This window comes from Morone saxatilis, unplaced genomic scaffold (genome assembly GCF_004916995.1).
Source record: "Morone saxatilis isolate NCDOM2014 unplaced genomic scaffold, NCSU_SB_2.0 Contig8, whole genome shotgun sequence".
In the NCBI taxonomy this organism is placed as follows: Eukaryota; Metazoa; Chordata; class Actinopteri; family Moronidae; genus Morone; species Morone saxatilis.
In genome coordinates, this window is record NW_023340257.1 from 5,716,362 (window position 1) to 5,732,873 (window position 16,512).

Genomic DNA, 16,512 nt, shown 5'->3' on the forward strand with positions numbered 1-16,512 from the left:
TACATATAGAACATAGCTCTAGTGCTTATAAATTCAATGCAGAGGTTACATATTATAGCCTTAAGCAAGCTTGATCAGAATCTCTCAACTTACTTTGTGTACCCAGAGCGAGCGCTCCTCAAAGTTCCCATTGCTGCTCAAAACTCATGATGCCCATGAGAAGAGTCCCAGCAGTATGTTCTACGGTAGGCTGCCTGCGTGATTGGTGAAATTGCTGGAGGGGAAACAGCTGATCTGAGGCCCTGCAGAATAAGCAAATGTTGATCTGTAACATTAGTATGCTAATATGGGGAATTGCTTTCTGCAGCCACATTTTATCTTGTTTTATCAATTTTTCTGTAAGCAGTCTTCAAAAACTTGATATCTCACACACACATACACAGTGCTGGAGGTCCAGTACCAGACACGTACATGTGAGCTTCTGCGTGCCCTTTTCTTTCCTGTCCTACAGAGTTTCACTGAAGAAATCATATGTTTCTAAATGTCAACCCTGCATTTAAAAACCCTGGGTGACTCCATTCCAAAATTGGGCTCTTCCACCTTATATTTAGTTCACCTTGATATAACCACACGTAGTCTAACCACTTGAATCCATGTTCCACACCCATCTGTCATTTCCAAATCGTGCTCCACCCTTAAACAGAGAGCTTGGGAGGGAACACACCAAGGGTGTGCCCCACCTAATGCTTCAACAGAAACATGGAGCTTCTATTTTTTACGAACGGCGTCTACATCTGCCCAGCTTTTTGTAAGTAGAAACATACTGCCTCTAATTTACTGTCAGGATGCCAGTCCACCTCATTATAGGCAGCCATTACATGGTCCAATTATATGTGTGTGTGTGTGTGTAAAATTAATCAGCCAGATTTTAACATATTGACAGTGACACCTGACACCAGTGAGGTTATGATGGAGTTTATCCATTTTAAAAGTGACCTTGTGTAGATATTTACAGGAAGAGGAGGTTACAGTTTATATTTTTAGACTGGTTTCGAACGCAAACATCTATTGTCTGTGTTGGTTAGGGTCTCATATTTAGCCATTTTAATTTTAACATTTATGTTATTTCACATACTGCAGGTGAAAGCAAAATGGAACTAGCAACACTAGCCATACCATTTTGGAGGATCTACTGGCAGAAATGGAACATATTATTTATAGGTAATTTTTCATTAGTGGATTATCACCTGAATATGAAAATTATGTTTTTGTTACCATAGACTTTTTTAAATCTACAGACGGCATGGGTCGCCTTCCATGGACATGTTGAACTGCCATATTTCAGTTGCCCAGAAGGGACAAACCCCATTGGCACTAGATAGGGCCTTTTGCATTTTTTGCACTTTTTGCAGCCATCATAGTTTCTCCTTTGTGCTTGGAAGGGGAGGATGAAGCGAGGGAGTTTCTGTCTGCAACTAGCTAGATGCCACTAAATCCTACACACTGGTCCTTTAAACAGTATATATCGAAATTGGTATTTTGAGCCAATTTCTAATGATATTGAATTAAAAATAGATTTTATTGAAGGCCTATACAGTGAGGCTAATGATAGTGACAGATGGTCTAAGCAGTGAGCAAAACAGTTGCTGGTTCATCATCATCCATTATTGGCAATTTCATAATGAAACAGTGTTACAATTTAGAATTTCTTAAAAGGTTTTATAAACCTGTCTATCACCTAGGCATCATTCTGGAGCAACTCTCTAATGTTCTTCTTGTTCCTACAGTGTGCTGTTTAAATACTGTCTGTGCAGAGTTTGACACTAGAAGGATGTTTCCACATTCATCTGCTGAAAGTGGAAGGTTTCTCTGTGCTCATTGAAAATTGTGACGTCACAAATAGTTTTGCAGTCATTTCAGGACTGACTGCCAGCAGGAAAAAATTAGAAATTAACAACATTTGCATATTCAGAGATTCTGGAACTTTTAATGAGGAAGTAGGAGCTGAAACATATTGTTGTGAGCAGACTATATGTTTTTTTGGAGGTAATCTTTAAAATTAAACAAATCAGTGAGAATCTATTTTTTTATATTATATATATATTACCAAATGAGCTAGGAGAACGTAATGTTACTGGTCTTAAGCTTTTAGCCTAAGTGTTTAATCTGAAATTTTGCTGAACACTGTAATGATGGGAGCTATGTTGCTTAAGTTTACGGTTTATGGTGAGTGCTGTAGTTATAATACTAACTGACACCACGGTATGTTCTCATGCAGCTTACTGTGGGAATCTATATTTCCACCCTCCTTCTGAGTGCATGTGTGGGCACATGCATCGACAAGTCACCCTAAATAAAAATCAACAGCTCGTGCCTTCTTATGAAATCTTGTAAAATATTCTCCCCCTCAGCTCCACACCCCTGTGAGCCATTTGGCGAAGTGAGGGAACCTACATTTCTGCCACTGCTCCTATCTCCTACTCCCACTCCCCAATTAACATTGGCAGATCATCCCCACATTTGTGCTTCGTACAAGAATTCTTGGCTGAGAGTCCAGGTGCAAGTAAACCCGACTCCAGACAGCAGCGCAATCAAGCACTGTTGTGAAACTGACAACCCAGCAGATAGGCAGCCAAGATCCATCAGTTGAGCCCCGTACCCCAGCACCGCATCATGTTCTGCGTCCCCCCTCCCCTCCCTGTGGTTAATCAACATATCCTCTCATTTGACTCAAATAGGGGGGAGCTGCCACAGAAGAACTTCGCCTTGTAATTACAGCGTGCCAGTGTTAGTGAACGCTGCTCTCAATCATCCCCCATGGCAATTAGCATCAGGAGCACCAGGCTGATTGCAGACCAGCTCTGAAGAGACGACATTTAGTTCAAAGTCAAGGGAGTCAGCCTCCTCAGCAATAGACTTGTGCTGTAGACTTGCCACGTATACTTTGGATTGTCAGCTGGGCTTTTTATGTTCTTTGAATGACCGTGGGCAGACAGGTTGTGGGCATGTTTCATTCAAAACCACCAGATTGGATTCCAAACCTGTGTTTTTCCCTCTGGAACACTGGTTCCCAACCTTATTCTTTCTTCTGACTAAGTGACATATTTTATGGATGTTGTCATATTATATCAATGTGTATAACACGTATAACAGTAGGAACAGCTGTGAGAACTGTGCAATTGCTGTTACAATGAACCCAAACAGTGAACACAATAACTGCAGGATATTTGTGTAAAACGAGTTTTGAGCAGATTATTTCCCGTGAACATGTTTTAGGAACTTTAAATACAATCCCCTGTAGATTTTTTATTATTATTTAATTGTTTAAAAATCATACGTAGACTTCTTTTTTGAAAAATTCTGAGTTTTCTTCTCATTGTTCTATTAGTATTTTGTTTTTTTTAATGTACTTTTCTAATGCAGGACGAGGCTATGAGAGCAGGCAGTGAAGGCTCTATGAACATAGCTTGTGTTCAGCTCTTCAAAGTTTCGATCTTTAATAATAATAATAAAAAGCTTTAAAAATAACAATTTGACTTGGTTGTCTTCACAGAAATGAACAAAATGCTGGGATATAGGCCTACTGTGTACATTAAGTTTTCTTACACCCCTTAAAATCAAGAAGTCCTTGTGACACCCTAAGGAGCTTTGGCAACCCCTACTGGGGGTACTGACCCCTAGGTTAGGAACCACTGAGGTAACAAAAACTTAATTCTTATATTTAGGTGACTATACACTAATGACAACAGATCTATGAATATCAACTTCCATTTCTGTCAATAGATCCTCCTCAATGTAAAGAAGAATGAAGGTCAAACCTACATTAATTGAGTCTGAACCCTAAAACCAAACCATAACTAATGTTTAATGATAGGTCCCCTAATTTATTTTGAATTCTTTACATTATCACACTGTACTAACAATTCAAATGTCAACCCATGAAAACTAACTGTAGACTGACAGACAGCAAAGATCTCCTTAGCATACTTCTTTGACATTTTTCTATCCTCCTTAGGAGATTTGGCATTGATGAAGACACCCACACAGACAGAGAACAGAGTGCGGCTGTCTCCAGAGGCCCGTCTGCACCTCTTACCAGCGATTACATCAATCAGTCTCCAAGTGCGACAAGCACTTCCTACACTGTAGCAGTTACTGGGAGGCAGGAAGACTTTTTGGAGTGACACCTTTGTTTAATATTCATCAGAAACGAGGGCGGCGTCAGCACGGACAGATGGCGCTCTGCTCAACAAGGCTCAACGCTGCTCAAGTGCTTCTAACCTCATTCATTGCAATACAGATGAGCAACTGCCGCCCTGTTTTGTTTCAATTCATTCTTGACTTTTCTGTCTTGCACACACTCAGACAGGCACAGAGTCACACACGTTGCGTAACAGGATATCAAGGTGTCACATCGCTACGGCTATTAACAGGCAGTTATATTAGAGTGGATTATAGATTATAAGGGATGTATGAACCACAATAGAAGCTTCAGAAAAAGTGCTAAATTATCTCTACAACACACTATCACGCATAACTCATTTCGTCTCTCTAGAGAAGGTTTCGTGCTCCCACCTGAAACTCACTGAGGGACAGAACTGCAGCCTACTTAACGAATGAACTCATTTAGCTCATTAAGCTTTTACCATTGCACTTTCCACCCATTGCAGTCCAGATGCTCTCCTCTCATTCACACACAGGAAAACAACAGAATGAAGGCGTGTGAGCAGAATGAGGACACACCAGAAGGAGGGGACAGAAAAACACTGACAGAAAAACAAACGCAGTCACAAAATTGAGGCTGTGAAAAAAGTGTTGTGGTTGCAGTTCATTACCGAGCCAACTGTTGCAGTTAACGCTTCCAATGGGAAAGCAGTTGAGTTAAGTTAAGAGCTGAATTACTGAAGTGCCGCACTCCACTAACCTCAATATTTTGGGATTTTTCATGTTTACAACACTTTAGCAGCTTTATGAAACATAAAGGTTCACATGCTGGAGGAGCCAAATTGCACCATGAATTATTTTAAGAGAGGAGCATCATTGCTGAGTAGCATTCATGCATTCACGTACACATTCTGCCATGCCTGGTTCTGGCCTGCTATCGAGGGTATTTCGGGTTCAGTATCTTGCCTACAGGTCCAGTGTGTAACATTTAAATAAATTAAACTAAATTTAAATTTAAAAAAAATAAATAAAATCTCTGGTTCTGCTGCTCGGAATAACTTAGAAGAACCCAGAATTATAGGAGTGCAACTGTGATTGTAAACTGCATTAATGTCTGTTTTTGTATTTTTGTTGTTCATTATCTGCCAGTGAACTGAAGGCAGTCACACATTCTTTCATTATTTTCTTTCTGTTGCAACAACAAATAAGAATTATGAGCTTTTATTTTTTACTAATTACGATGGCTACAACTAATTCGTTGTGAACCTTGAACCTGAAAGTAATACATATCGTATACACACTCCAATAAACTAGATTCTATTTTCTGCTGACAATAAGCTTAATTTGTTTATATCTGAATAAAAGTTGTATTTTTTCCCTTTTAAAAAGTCTTGAAATACGTTCTTCAATAGTAATAAATACAGATCATTAAATTCTTTATTCTCTCATTCAGTGAGCTGGATTGGGGCAGATTGAATTATAGGGTATAAATATGGATATTGCAGTAGTGAGTATTTATGGAGGACCTCTCATTCGATCCAAATGCCGGGTTAGGAGCAATTGTTGCATGTTGCCTTTGACTCCCTGTGCTATAAAAAGATTTGGGACAAAAGAACTAATCTGAACAGTATTGCGGCATTACTAAATTTGCTTCCCCACTGGGAGTATCAGCTTAAGACAAAAACAACACTCCAGGTGCTTTCCAGCTGTTACTGAGGGGAAAAATGAAGACAGACAGGAAAGAATCACAGCTGCAGAATAACAGGAGTCCTAGGAGATATAAAACAGAGAGTCATCTTCAACAAGAGCTGTTTGTTAAAATCTCATTTATTCATCCCTGATATACAAAACAATGTTTCATTTTTCTGTGTGAAAAATAGCTCTGGATTTTGTTCAGCTCCGTCTGGTTTGGCCCTCGGGGTAGTGGAGACCTCCAGTATGTACAATGTACAGTCCCTAAGAGCCCTAAGGAGCGGATAAAAGATAACCCTCAACAGCTGAAGTGAGTATCTGGTCTTATCAAAGCGCCTCAGACTGAAGGAGAGGATAGAGAGGAGCATGATAAAACTGACTCAGCGTCACTGCTTGGGGGGGGGGCTTGTAAGAGAGCGCCAGCTACAGTCCATGCAGCAGGATTCACCACAGAGCCTTTTAAGACCAGATGGGGAAGGTTTCCCAAAGCCAGAATGAGGAGTATAAGCTATTCCTCTTCTTAAATATCTTAATGGTGATTCTAGTGAGATTCTGATTCTATTCAGGCTCTTGGGAAACCTTCCCCCTTAAGCCGCCATTCAAACATCACTTTATTACACACAAGCTCCTGTGTGAGCGTCGGTTCTCTTCATATACATACATCTTTTTACACTTTTCAGGTTTCTTTACAAAAATAAGGTTATCTTGCATTCATGTCATCAATTAAAAATGGGTTACAAAGTGAGATGAACAACTGTTATTGCACAAATTGATTACCTACAAGTAGATCATTCATAAAAAGAATGAGAAACAAAACATTTTACAACTTCTACTTTGATTAATACAGACTAATAAATATGCATCTACCTCGGTCTATATCTGTCTGGTAGCAAATGAGATGAAAAATTCTGAAATGTCGGCGAATGGAAAGGCTCTGGCAGAAGGCAGAATAATGAAAATCGATGAAAAGCACAAACAAATGAACAGAACCAAATCAGACGAGTGGATCTCAGTCAGTCGGGGTGGGGGGTGTCGTTGTGACGACTGTGACAGGTTGCCATGGTGATAATTGCACACCGCACTGACACATCATCCACCCGCTTACATATTTGTGTGCGTGTGTGTGAAAAGTGCCTCGTCTACATGTGTATGACTAGAAAACCAGATCCGAACACTTAGGTGTCGATTGCTTATTGATAAAGAAGAGGAGCCGATGCAGGCACTTGTGTGATGAACATGTCACCAACAGACAGATTAACTTCCCTCAGCTTCACAATTACATTTCTTTTTCTTTCCTATCAGGCAGCCATTGCGAGCCTTCACCCCGTGTTAGTGTTATTTGCATTTAAAAATAAATGTCCTAGTAGAAATGTTTCAGGCAGCATGTAAAAATATAAAAGAACCCACAAAGGACAGCATTAAAATCAAACTGTAAATCTGAAAATCTGAAAAAAATACAACAAATTTTATTAAACAAGCCCCCAAAATCTCTTTCAAAAAGACAAAAGTCAACAATTTAAAATTAGTTAAGACATTAAATTATGATTTTATATTACAGAAGTGATGTTAAATATATTAATCTGTAAGCATAACCCAAAGACTCCATCCCCAGTTCAAAATCAGGCAATGAATAAAGCTCATTGGATGAATGGAAGATTCCAATCAAAGTGAAATAATCTGCCACAAGAAGTAAAAAATAAGATACTGTAAAGACACATAACATACAGGCACAGGATGGCAAACATACAAAGACACATCAACATTCACTCGTCCCATATTCATTTCCATTAAGCTTTTGTTTTTGGTACATCAACACAAATCTCACATGCACTCCATCATGCAAAGCCATGCTTTTTTTTTTTTACTGTGTGTATTTTACTTTTAGTGGCCACGCAGCAAGACAAGACACCACCAAAAATAAAACCCATGCGATGCATCAAATGCTGGAAACCACAATGAAGTTGGGTATGAGTGCATATTTAAGGCATCTAAACAGTAGAGCTAATTCTTTAGGTAGTAGTGGACATCCATACCTAGTCCCAAAAATATAAATAAAAGAGTTAAGAAAAGGAGTGTTTGGACGCATTTGCCCACGAGTAAAAAATGGAAGTGGAAAAGATGGAGGGATAGAGGAGAGGGAAAACAAATCAATGTTTCTTCTGTCGATGAGCAGAGTGCGCACTGACGAGCCTCAAGCATTATGGCAGACATGAATTACTAAATACACAGTACGTATACATTATCTGTCGTGTCAGACTACTTGCTGAATCAGAAACCATGCTGTCATTAAAACATTGATGGCTCAAGTTCCAGGTTGTATTCCTTTAGTAGCTGGAGCTATAATTTAGTAATGACTTACATTGGTAAACAAGGTACATTTTATAAGGATGAACTACATATTGTCATTATTTGTCAGTTATGGATTTTTAGTGTTTATATGAGCTAATCTCACTGGATCACTTAAGCTACTGGTCTGCATTAATCAATTAATCTGCTCACATGTTGTCATCTGGTGTTGTATATGCTGACAACAGTGTGGGCCTCTGCCCTGGACCATTACATCATATGGCTGGTGGTGGTGGTGGTGGTGGGTGGGGCGCTGTGTCTCTGATAGTAATGGAGGTTAGCTAACATGGAAATCAAAGGCAGATTGATGAGAGGGCCCAGAGCAGCTGGTTAGGTAATGATGTCTTCATTCTTTCAGCCATCCATTTGCTCCCTGTTCTTCGCCTCTCCCTCGCTTCCTGCCCCCTCCATCCGCCCCAACCTTCTCTGGAACACTTATTAAGAGCTATATTTAGATAAGCGGAAAACCTTGACTCGGAGTGCATCGCCGCCGTCTCGTTCTTGTGTGTTTTCTATGTGTCTTTGTAATGTAAGGCCGTAGCTACAGTATGAAAGGAGTGTACATTATGAAAAGAGCTACAGGTGCTTTCACCACTGCCAACAGGGATGTCTGCTTGCATAGACTGTACTCTCAACCTGACCATTAAGACTCTCAGTGAAATGATGGGAGGACCAAGGAAAAGAGGAGTAATGGAAACAAGAAAAAAACAAAACACTAAGGCATCTGTACCCTTAGTCCAGTGCTTGTCGATGGGACAAACAGAGTCATTTACAAAGAAATGGTGCCATGGCAAATTCCAGTTAAACCCAGACCACCTGATCAGTCAGAAATTAAATTATTCAAGCTGGAAAACAAAGACTGAAATGTGTTCTAATGGCAATAAAAAAGGTTGTATAAGAAATAGTCGTTTGCTACTCACATTTTCATACACTCATACAACACGCATACGTTATTCTTCCTTGTCATCATTGCTGAATTTATCTACGAAGTGGAAGACGTGTTCCGAAAGATAACATTTGCTGGTCCAAGCTTTGATCCCAACTATAATGATACACAAGCTAAACAAAGTCTCCAAAAAAAAAATCCCTTTTTTAAAAATCTCAACCCATTCCCAGTTGGATTTGACCAACACGTGTTTTTTTCTCCCCCCTGGGGGTTCCCAGCGGGTTCCCAAGGGTAAATGGAGAGCAGGGCACAGGTTGAGTTGTGTTCCACTCCCCTGTGGAGTGTCTGGCTTGGTCAGTGCAAGAACCCTGGGGAAAGCCCTGGTGGGTCCCTGAAGCAAAGTGGATGGAGAAGAGAAAGAGGAGTAGATGAGCAGAGAAATGAGTTACAAAGAGGCTGGCGTAGCAGTAGAACTCTTTCCAGAATTAAATATTGATCCTAAGCCCTGAGGATTTTTGCATGTTTGTGGCTTTGGGGGATTAAAGATCTCAATGCCTCCTCCTCCTCCTCTTCCGCTTCCTCCACCTGCTCTTCTTCATCCTCCACCTCCTCTACTTTCCCTCACTGGGATTTCTCATCGGATTCGGAGGGGGTGTGTTCGCGGGGCAGCGACATGCTCTTGTGGCGATCCCACAGCTTGTGGAGCTCGGTGGCTTCGTTCTCGCTGCTGCTGGTGCCGCTGTCCCGGAAGCTGGCCAGGGGAGGACGCACTTTCACACCTTTCACTGTCACGGAGCCCTCGATGGCCTTGCGAAGCTGGATGGAGAAGGAGAAAGACAAAGACAGTTAGAGGGGAAAGTTTTTGTGACGACAACATTTAGATAGATAGATAGATACATCCACCTGTAGGCTCCGGCTAGGGTTGTAAGGTAATTTCTCATCCCTCTCGCGGTATTGTCTATATAAAACAGATCTGCGGGGAGTGAATGAGGGTCGGAGCCTATGACGCCAAATAATCTAAAAATAAGTGCTAATAGCTGCTGTAATAAACATTTCAAGCGTACGTTTTTTTTTCCATTTCCTTTGAGGATTGTATTGTGAGAGAATATTGTGCATCATTAATACACAAAAAAACAACCGTATGTAGTATGCATACTATCTAGTTTGATCATAATACATGTATATACTACATACTCATCTGCTTGGAATTAGTAGGTAGTATGGGTTTGGGACACATCGCAGCTCTTGTTTTAGGAAAAAATAAAGTACGGCTTGGTTCAGGGTTTTATTCACAGTGCCTTATTATGCTGTGCTGCATGCAGTGTTGGAATGGGTGGCCCCAGTGGAAATAGAACTGCTAACCCCGACACAGTGCTGGCCTTGTTTTACAGTGAAAGATCATGTCAGTAGTTTACAATCTGATGCACAGGCACACAAGCCATTTTCTATTTTGAACTGGAATCTCTTTTCCAAAATGTAATAGAGGGAAAGCTCATGGTCAGAGGGCAGTGCACACTGGAAAGTGAGGGCAGAGTGACTTTGACTTTTGCCGCTGTTTGCTGAATTTCGCAGAATAAGAGAAGAAAGGAGAGGTGGACACGGCTACAAATTTATTAATGCGGCTCCCCCTGCCACCTACACACAGTGGAAATGAAAGTGGATCAAAAAATGTCCACTCACAGTAACAGACCTGCTTCTGCCACAGTGCACACTGAAGCCTGCCTTTTATAAATGTTCATAAACTGGAAATTTTATATTTATTTAAAAAATAAGCAAGATATTTTCTCAGATGTACATTTTGGACATAAGACCTTCAACTAAAACAAATGCACAAAACACTTTATGTCTGTTCTTTCCAAATAATTTCTTGACCATTTCCTCATAAGAATTATTTGATTTGGTACCAATTAAAAGGAAAATTAAGACAAGGATCAGAAACTACCTATGTTAGCTAACTACCTTTACCTAACTCTTTTAACCATTTATCCATTGATAACAGTTTATACTTCCATGTTTACCTGCTAAGTACTTTTTACACACTCTCAATCAAAACATGTAGTGTTCATTCATGTAGTGTTAGTCCCCCCCCAATCTGACTGAGGTTTGTCCAAGTTAGAATCTACGGCCCCGACCATGGCTCTGAGATGTACTGATAAATCCATGGCGCTGTCCCTGGTGCTGAAGTAGCAGACAGATTTGTAATTGCTCCTTTTTCCCTCGTTCCTGTCCTTCTGTCAAGTTCGTCATGGATCTATAATATTCTCTAAACTATAAATATTTAATTCTAAACTTCCTGTTGCCTATATACTCTGTAATGTAATGTCACTTTCATAATGAAAGTGACAAGTAGCAAGGTATAGTCGCAGGAAGAGCCAGAGGATCATAGAGACGCAGTGCTGCCTATTATAATATTCCTATGATCATTCAGTCTGTGCTGCTGAAAATACACCCAGACCCATAACCCTAACCTCCCATCAGCCCATGCTTCCTGTTAATGAACAAATCATCGACTTCTGATAAAAATTATTTTACATTTTTATCTATTGAAAAAGGAAAACATGGCCATCTTATATCTTTAACAATCCGGACACACTGAGTTTATATGGTCTCTAAAAATAATGATCTTAAAAGTTAAAAAACAAAACAATATTTAGTTTCCTAAACACTGGAGCTATGTGAACGTGTGTTGCATTTTCTACACTCTCTTTCATCCTGTCTCTCTCTGCTCTCTGTGTGAGAGAGTATTATTACATTTTCTGTTTAGCCAGGCCAAGTTTGTCATTTGGCTGATAAGGTGAAGGATTTGGGTGCTACAGATCCTGTGTCTGCCATGAAAAGAATAGTGTAGGGTGGAAATAATGCACTATAATCACACACACAAACATCCCTGTGATTCCTCTCTTCCATATGGACCAGCGAGGCTGTGATATAACAGCTTGTCTGTGTGACAGACAGGCAGACTGGGAGAGGCTGGGCTTTATCTGCCTTAGCTGGGTTTTTGTCTGCTGGTGGAACGCAGAACAAAAAAGCCTAAATGTCAGGGACAGGCAAGCAGCGCTGCACTTAGCAACAATCCTGGCCAATTCACAAAGAGCGAGGGGTTTTCAGTTGTTTGTGAGGCAGGGGAGGTGGAAAGAGAGGGAGGGGGGCAGAGAACAGACAGAGAGACAATAGACAGAGACAGCAATATTAAGCAGCCTTTTGTCTGTCACAGTACATAACAGGCAGAGGGAGGAGGAATCATTAATATTGGCTGAAATGTCTTGTGTGTGTGTACAGAACGGTGACAGCACTCCTGATGATGACAGTGATTTTACAGTTATGAAAGTATGCTGCCTGTATAAATGACAGTCTTTTTTATGTTTAAGTTTTAATGTGAAAAAAATTGACAAAAAATGGATCGTGAGTTTAGATTCAAGAGTTATGAAACCATTAAACACAAAATATGTACAATAAGACTCTTACCTCTTTGAGGGAAACCACCCCAATGAGGCGTCCAATGCTGGTGACGTAGGCGTGGTCGAGGCCCAGCAGGGAGAAGATGGTGTGGGTCTGTAGGAAAACAGCAGAGGTGGTTGGAAACAATTAGTGAAACACTAGAAACAGTAACAAACCACAGACAATACAGTGCTGGGTTCCTGCTTTAAGCAGAAAATGAGGCTCAGTTAGGGAAATGCCCCACTGACTTCAATTTTCCAAAACTGACAACTTCATTCACAATGGGTTCATTCAGCTAGTCAAATGTTCAACTAAATGGGAAACGATCACTTTGGGAAATATCACAGAGACATTCAGTATTCAGAGTATAGATGCTCATTTTAAAATAGAAACTGAATTGCTGAATACCTGCTTACGTTGACAAGAAACAACCAAAGCTGTATAAAGTTTCCTTGGATCAAAGCGAGATGAGGGAAAATACTAGTAGATCGTAGAGAAATAAGCCTTCATTCAACTGACTATGTGTCTATGAGGAAACACTTTTCAAGCACAAGTTGTGCATCAGGCCAAAAGACCTGTAGTAGTGGCAAAACACCAAATAATCAAGGCAAAATATAGAAACTCCCATTTGTGATGTGGATTGAATGCAAGTTGCATTGCTGCTTGGCTTTGGTGAACAGGCATGGGATTTTAATTCAATGTAGAGGTGTGCCGGAATAACCCACTGAAGGTAACAATTGTAGTTTCTGTTATGGATATTACAGTGACTATTGACGTTTTCAGAGGGCACCGTGAACACAATGCAGCACTACTGTCGTCATACATAAGGGGGCCACTCAGTGTTTCAAACAGAGGCAGAGCAGTCACAGCGGGGCCAGTGGAGCCACTCCTTGACTATACAGCTTAACTGCGGCTATGGCTTACTATGCTAACATTAGCTAGATGACCTACTTATTTTATGTTACTTATTTTATGCTGCATTATTAATTTCGCTGTTTAGTTGGTGCTATGCCATTATTCCGAAACCCCAATAGTCGGAAAAAATTTTGGAGCAACAGGCATTGCTCCGAAGGCCCACTGTTCCTGAAAAGACACTCTGGTATCACCAACTTACATACGTAACAAAACTGACATAACAAAACATACTTATTTGACCCCAAACCACAGTCTTTACTAAATCTAATAAACAAGTAGTTGTGTTGCCTAAACCTACCATGACAATGAAGATCATCTGACTTTGTTTTCCTGAATGTCCCTGTACAGTAAGATCTTAAGAGCAAATAAAACTCCAGGGAGAGCGTGTCTTTTTGGAAAAAATGGGCCTTTGGAGCAGCAGGCTTTTGTTTTCGGTATAACAGGCTGTCGGACAAATGGGCTTCCAGTCCAGACATTTTTTCGTATTATGATAATGCAAATTTAACAGCCAGACTACATGGCTGATTAACTGTATATGAAAAACAACTTTATATGGTACTAAATTGGAATTATATGTTAATATATGTTTAGCGGGATTTGGTGGAACGTCACTCTAATGGTGATGACCACACATTAACCTGTGACAGCTGTCTCATGAATGGGGTCAAATGCAGGGTGAAGACGTTAAAGCGCACTAAGTTGCTTGTATAAAAGGGTATAAATGTCAAGACCAATTTCTAATAATAGTGTAGATAAGTAAATTTAATCATTGACGTCAGTTACGTTAAAGGCCTTTAACTGGCAAATCCCCAAATGTTTCCCTGTTAAAAAACTTTGAGGCCAGCTTATACTGATGGTGTAATGTCCTCCTTACAGAAAAGGACTGCCAACTGTTTTTATTTTATCTGTTTTGTAAAACATCTGTGACTCCTGATAGTTTATTTGCCTTCTAAACAACATGACTAATTTCTAAAATGTTCTGTGAATACTGATTTCATTATGTGCTCTTAGTGTCATACATGTCTTTATTCTTACATGTCAATGACCCTGTTTTGCTGTATTTATACTCTCTGCCCTATTAGTACTGTATTTGCTGATGCAATGACTCAATTTCCCCACAGGGATGATTAAAGCTACATTTAGTCTTATATCCACTACTAGAGTTACCATGGAGGAGTGTGGCTGCGTGCAGCTAGAAGCACAAGAGGTCAAAAACTTTAGTGGCAGATCAGACAGGTTGCAGGACTGATGCCTACTGGACTTTTTGTTCTAGACCCTTTTAGTGTTTAATGGGACTTTCTGCTTAACCAGAATGGGCACTTGGGAGGTCTGAAATTGATCCCACTGTGCCAAGCAAGCGGAAGCTGTGCCAAGAAAAAGATTGTTAAGTGTTTTTAGGCCAGGGCCAGTCGTAATGTAATCTATCGAAGAGTTTCCCCACAGGAGGATATAGTAGCTTCTCTGGGGACGGAGTCAGCTCACCTCCAATTTAGCCCATTCACATCTATTTAAACCGTAATTCACTGATTAAAGGTGCTGCAAATAGCATTTTAGAATCAATTGATCATCAGCACAGCATAATGTGAGATGTTAGAGACTCCAAACAAACACAACCTGGAAGCCCAGCTCCCCGCTTATCCTCTTTAATCATTAAGAGAAAATGGGAATTATGGGAAATGTGGTCTTAATTTGAGAAGCACTGCCAGTACCAGAGGCTACAAATAATCTCCAATATGGTATGTTTAAGGTAATTATTATATTGTGATATTACTTTGATGTGACAAATTATATCCTGTAATTTAAAAATGATACTGCTGCACCTTTATAGGTTTGATTCTGTGTGTGGTTGTCATAGTGATGTTTAAAGGAGTTGTTCTTTTGTTTTAGTTTGTACTAAAAACTAAAGTGTAAAACATACATGTTAATTGGCAATATCTTGGCTATACAGTAACTTTTTGCACTAATTAAACAAATTATATATATATATATGTATATAGTAATTATATATTATAAATATAATATATATATATATATGTTAATTTAAAAAAGAAGTTGATGGTAGGTGGAATTAGTTACCTTTGGACAGAGCCAGGATTATCTAGAGTGTCTGGGACATTGCTTATAAAAAGACATGCTGGTTAAATTTTCAGATGAAAGATTTAAATGCTTCAAGTGCCACAAATATTGCATTCCCCTTGAGTGTATTTCGGGTAAAGGCAGAAACCTTAGGGATGTGCACATAAGCTCAATACTACCTGTGTGGCTAGATAGTTACTTCAAGAGGTAAGTGAGAAAAAAACCTGAATAAATGAGTGAAAACCATAACAAAAGCAGACACTTGAATGCAGGGAACAAGGGCTCACTGAATGGTTTGCTGAGAAGAGAAATGATATAAATCATATGCTATGGACTTCACAGTCAAGCCAACTATGGGACACACCTAACACCTATGAAAACACCTATTTTGGCTTTCCCCACTATCATCAAAACACCAAATAAGGCAATATTTTGGACAATAAATGACAAGAAGCATTGAAGCTATTCTGGAGGCTCTTAGTGGACCAACACCAAACATTTGGTTTTACTTTAACTTGTCACCCAGCTAAATGTTTTTTTTGTAATTTAGGTGGACCCATCTTTTAACATTTATTTTGTACATAATATATGCGATAGCTTCAAGAGGTCTTTTCTTTGATGAAAATTACGGAAGTGTGCTTTGCTTGGATTCGTCTACCCCAAATGAACTAACAGTGGCCCTGGGCCAAAACCCAGACCACCATGACTGCAGAAACATATTGTCATGTAAATGTTTCAAAAAACAGATTTGTCCGTTGCAAAAAGGGCCTGCAGACAAACACAGAAGCACAACAACAGTAAACAGCATGGGATAAATGGTATGCCAGATATAGAGAGGCCGAGCTAAAGACCAGGGCAAGAGGTAGAGAAAATCTCTCTCTCTCTCTCTCTAGCATACCAAAGATTCTCAGCGCTAATGATTTTCTGGGTATTAAAGAGGCACCCACTGCTGTCACTCTGGATATGAAACAAGAAAACAGATTATTGTCGAGATCACCCACTGTGAACACCCAAATGATACTTAAAAAATAATGATGTTCTTAACCATACTCATT

At 39.8% G+C, this 16,512-nt stretch overlaps 1 protein-coding gene across 1 annotated transcript in view; it reads right to left on the bottom strand.

Annotated features, from left to right (window-relative positions):
- Nucleotides 1-5,923: 5,923 nt before the first annotated feature.
- The window catches only part of LOC118341972 (chloride channel protein 2-like), a 149,556-nt gene continuing 138,967 nt past the window's right edge, over nucleotides 5,924-16,512 (bottom strand). The window contains exons 20-21 of the mRNA XM_035680397.1: nucleotides 12,494-12,580; nucleotides 5,924-9,844 (exon numbers count right to left, since the gene is read on the bottom strand). Of these exons, the coding sequence (XP_035536290.1) occupies nucleotides 9,650-9,844; nucleotides 12,494-12,580 (282 nt within the window). The 3' untranslated portion in view covers nucleotides 5,924-9,649. The remainder of the gene's footprint in view (nucleotides 9,845-12,493; nucleotides 12,581-16,512) is intronic.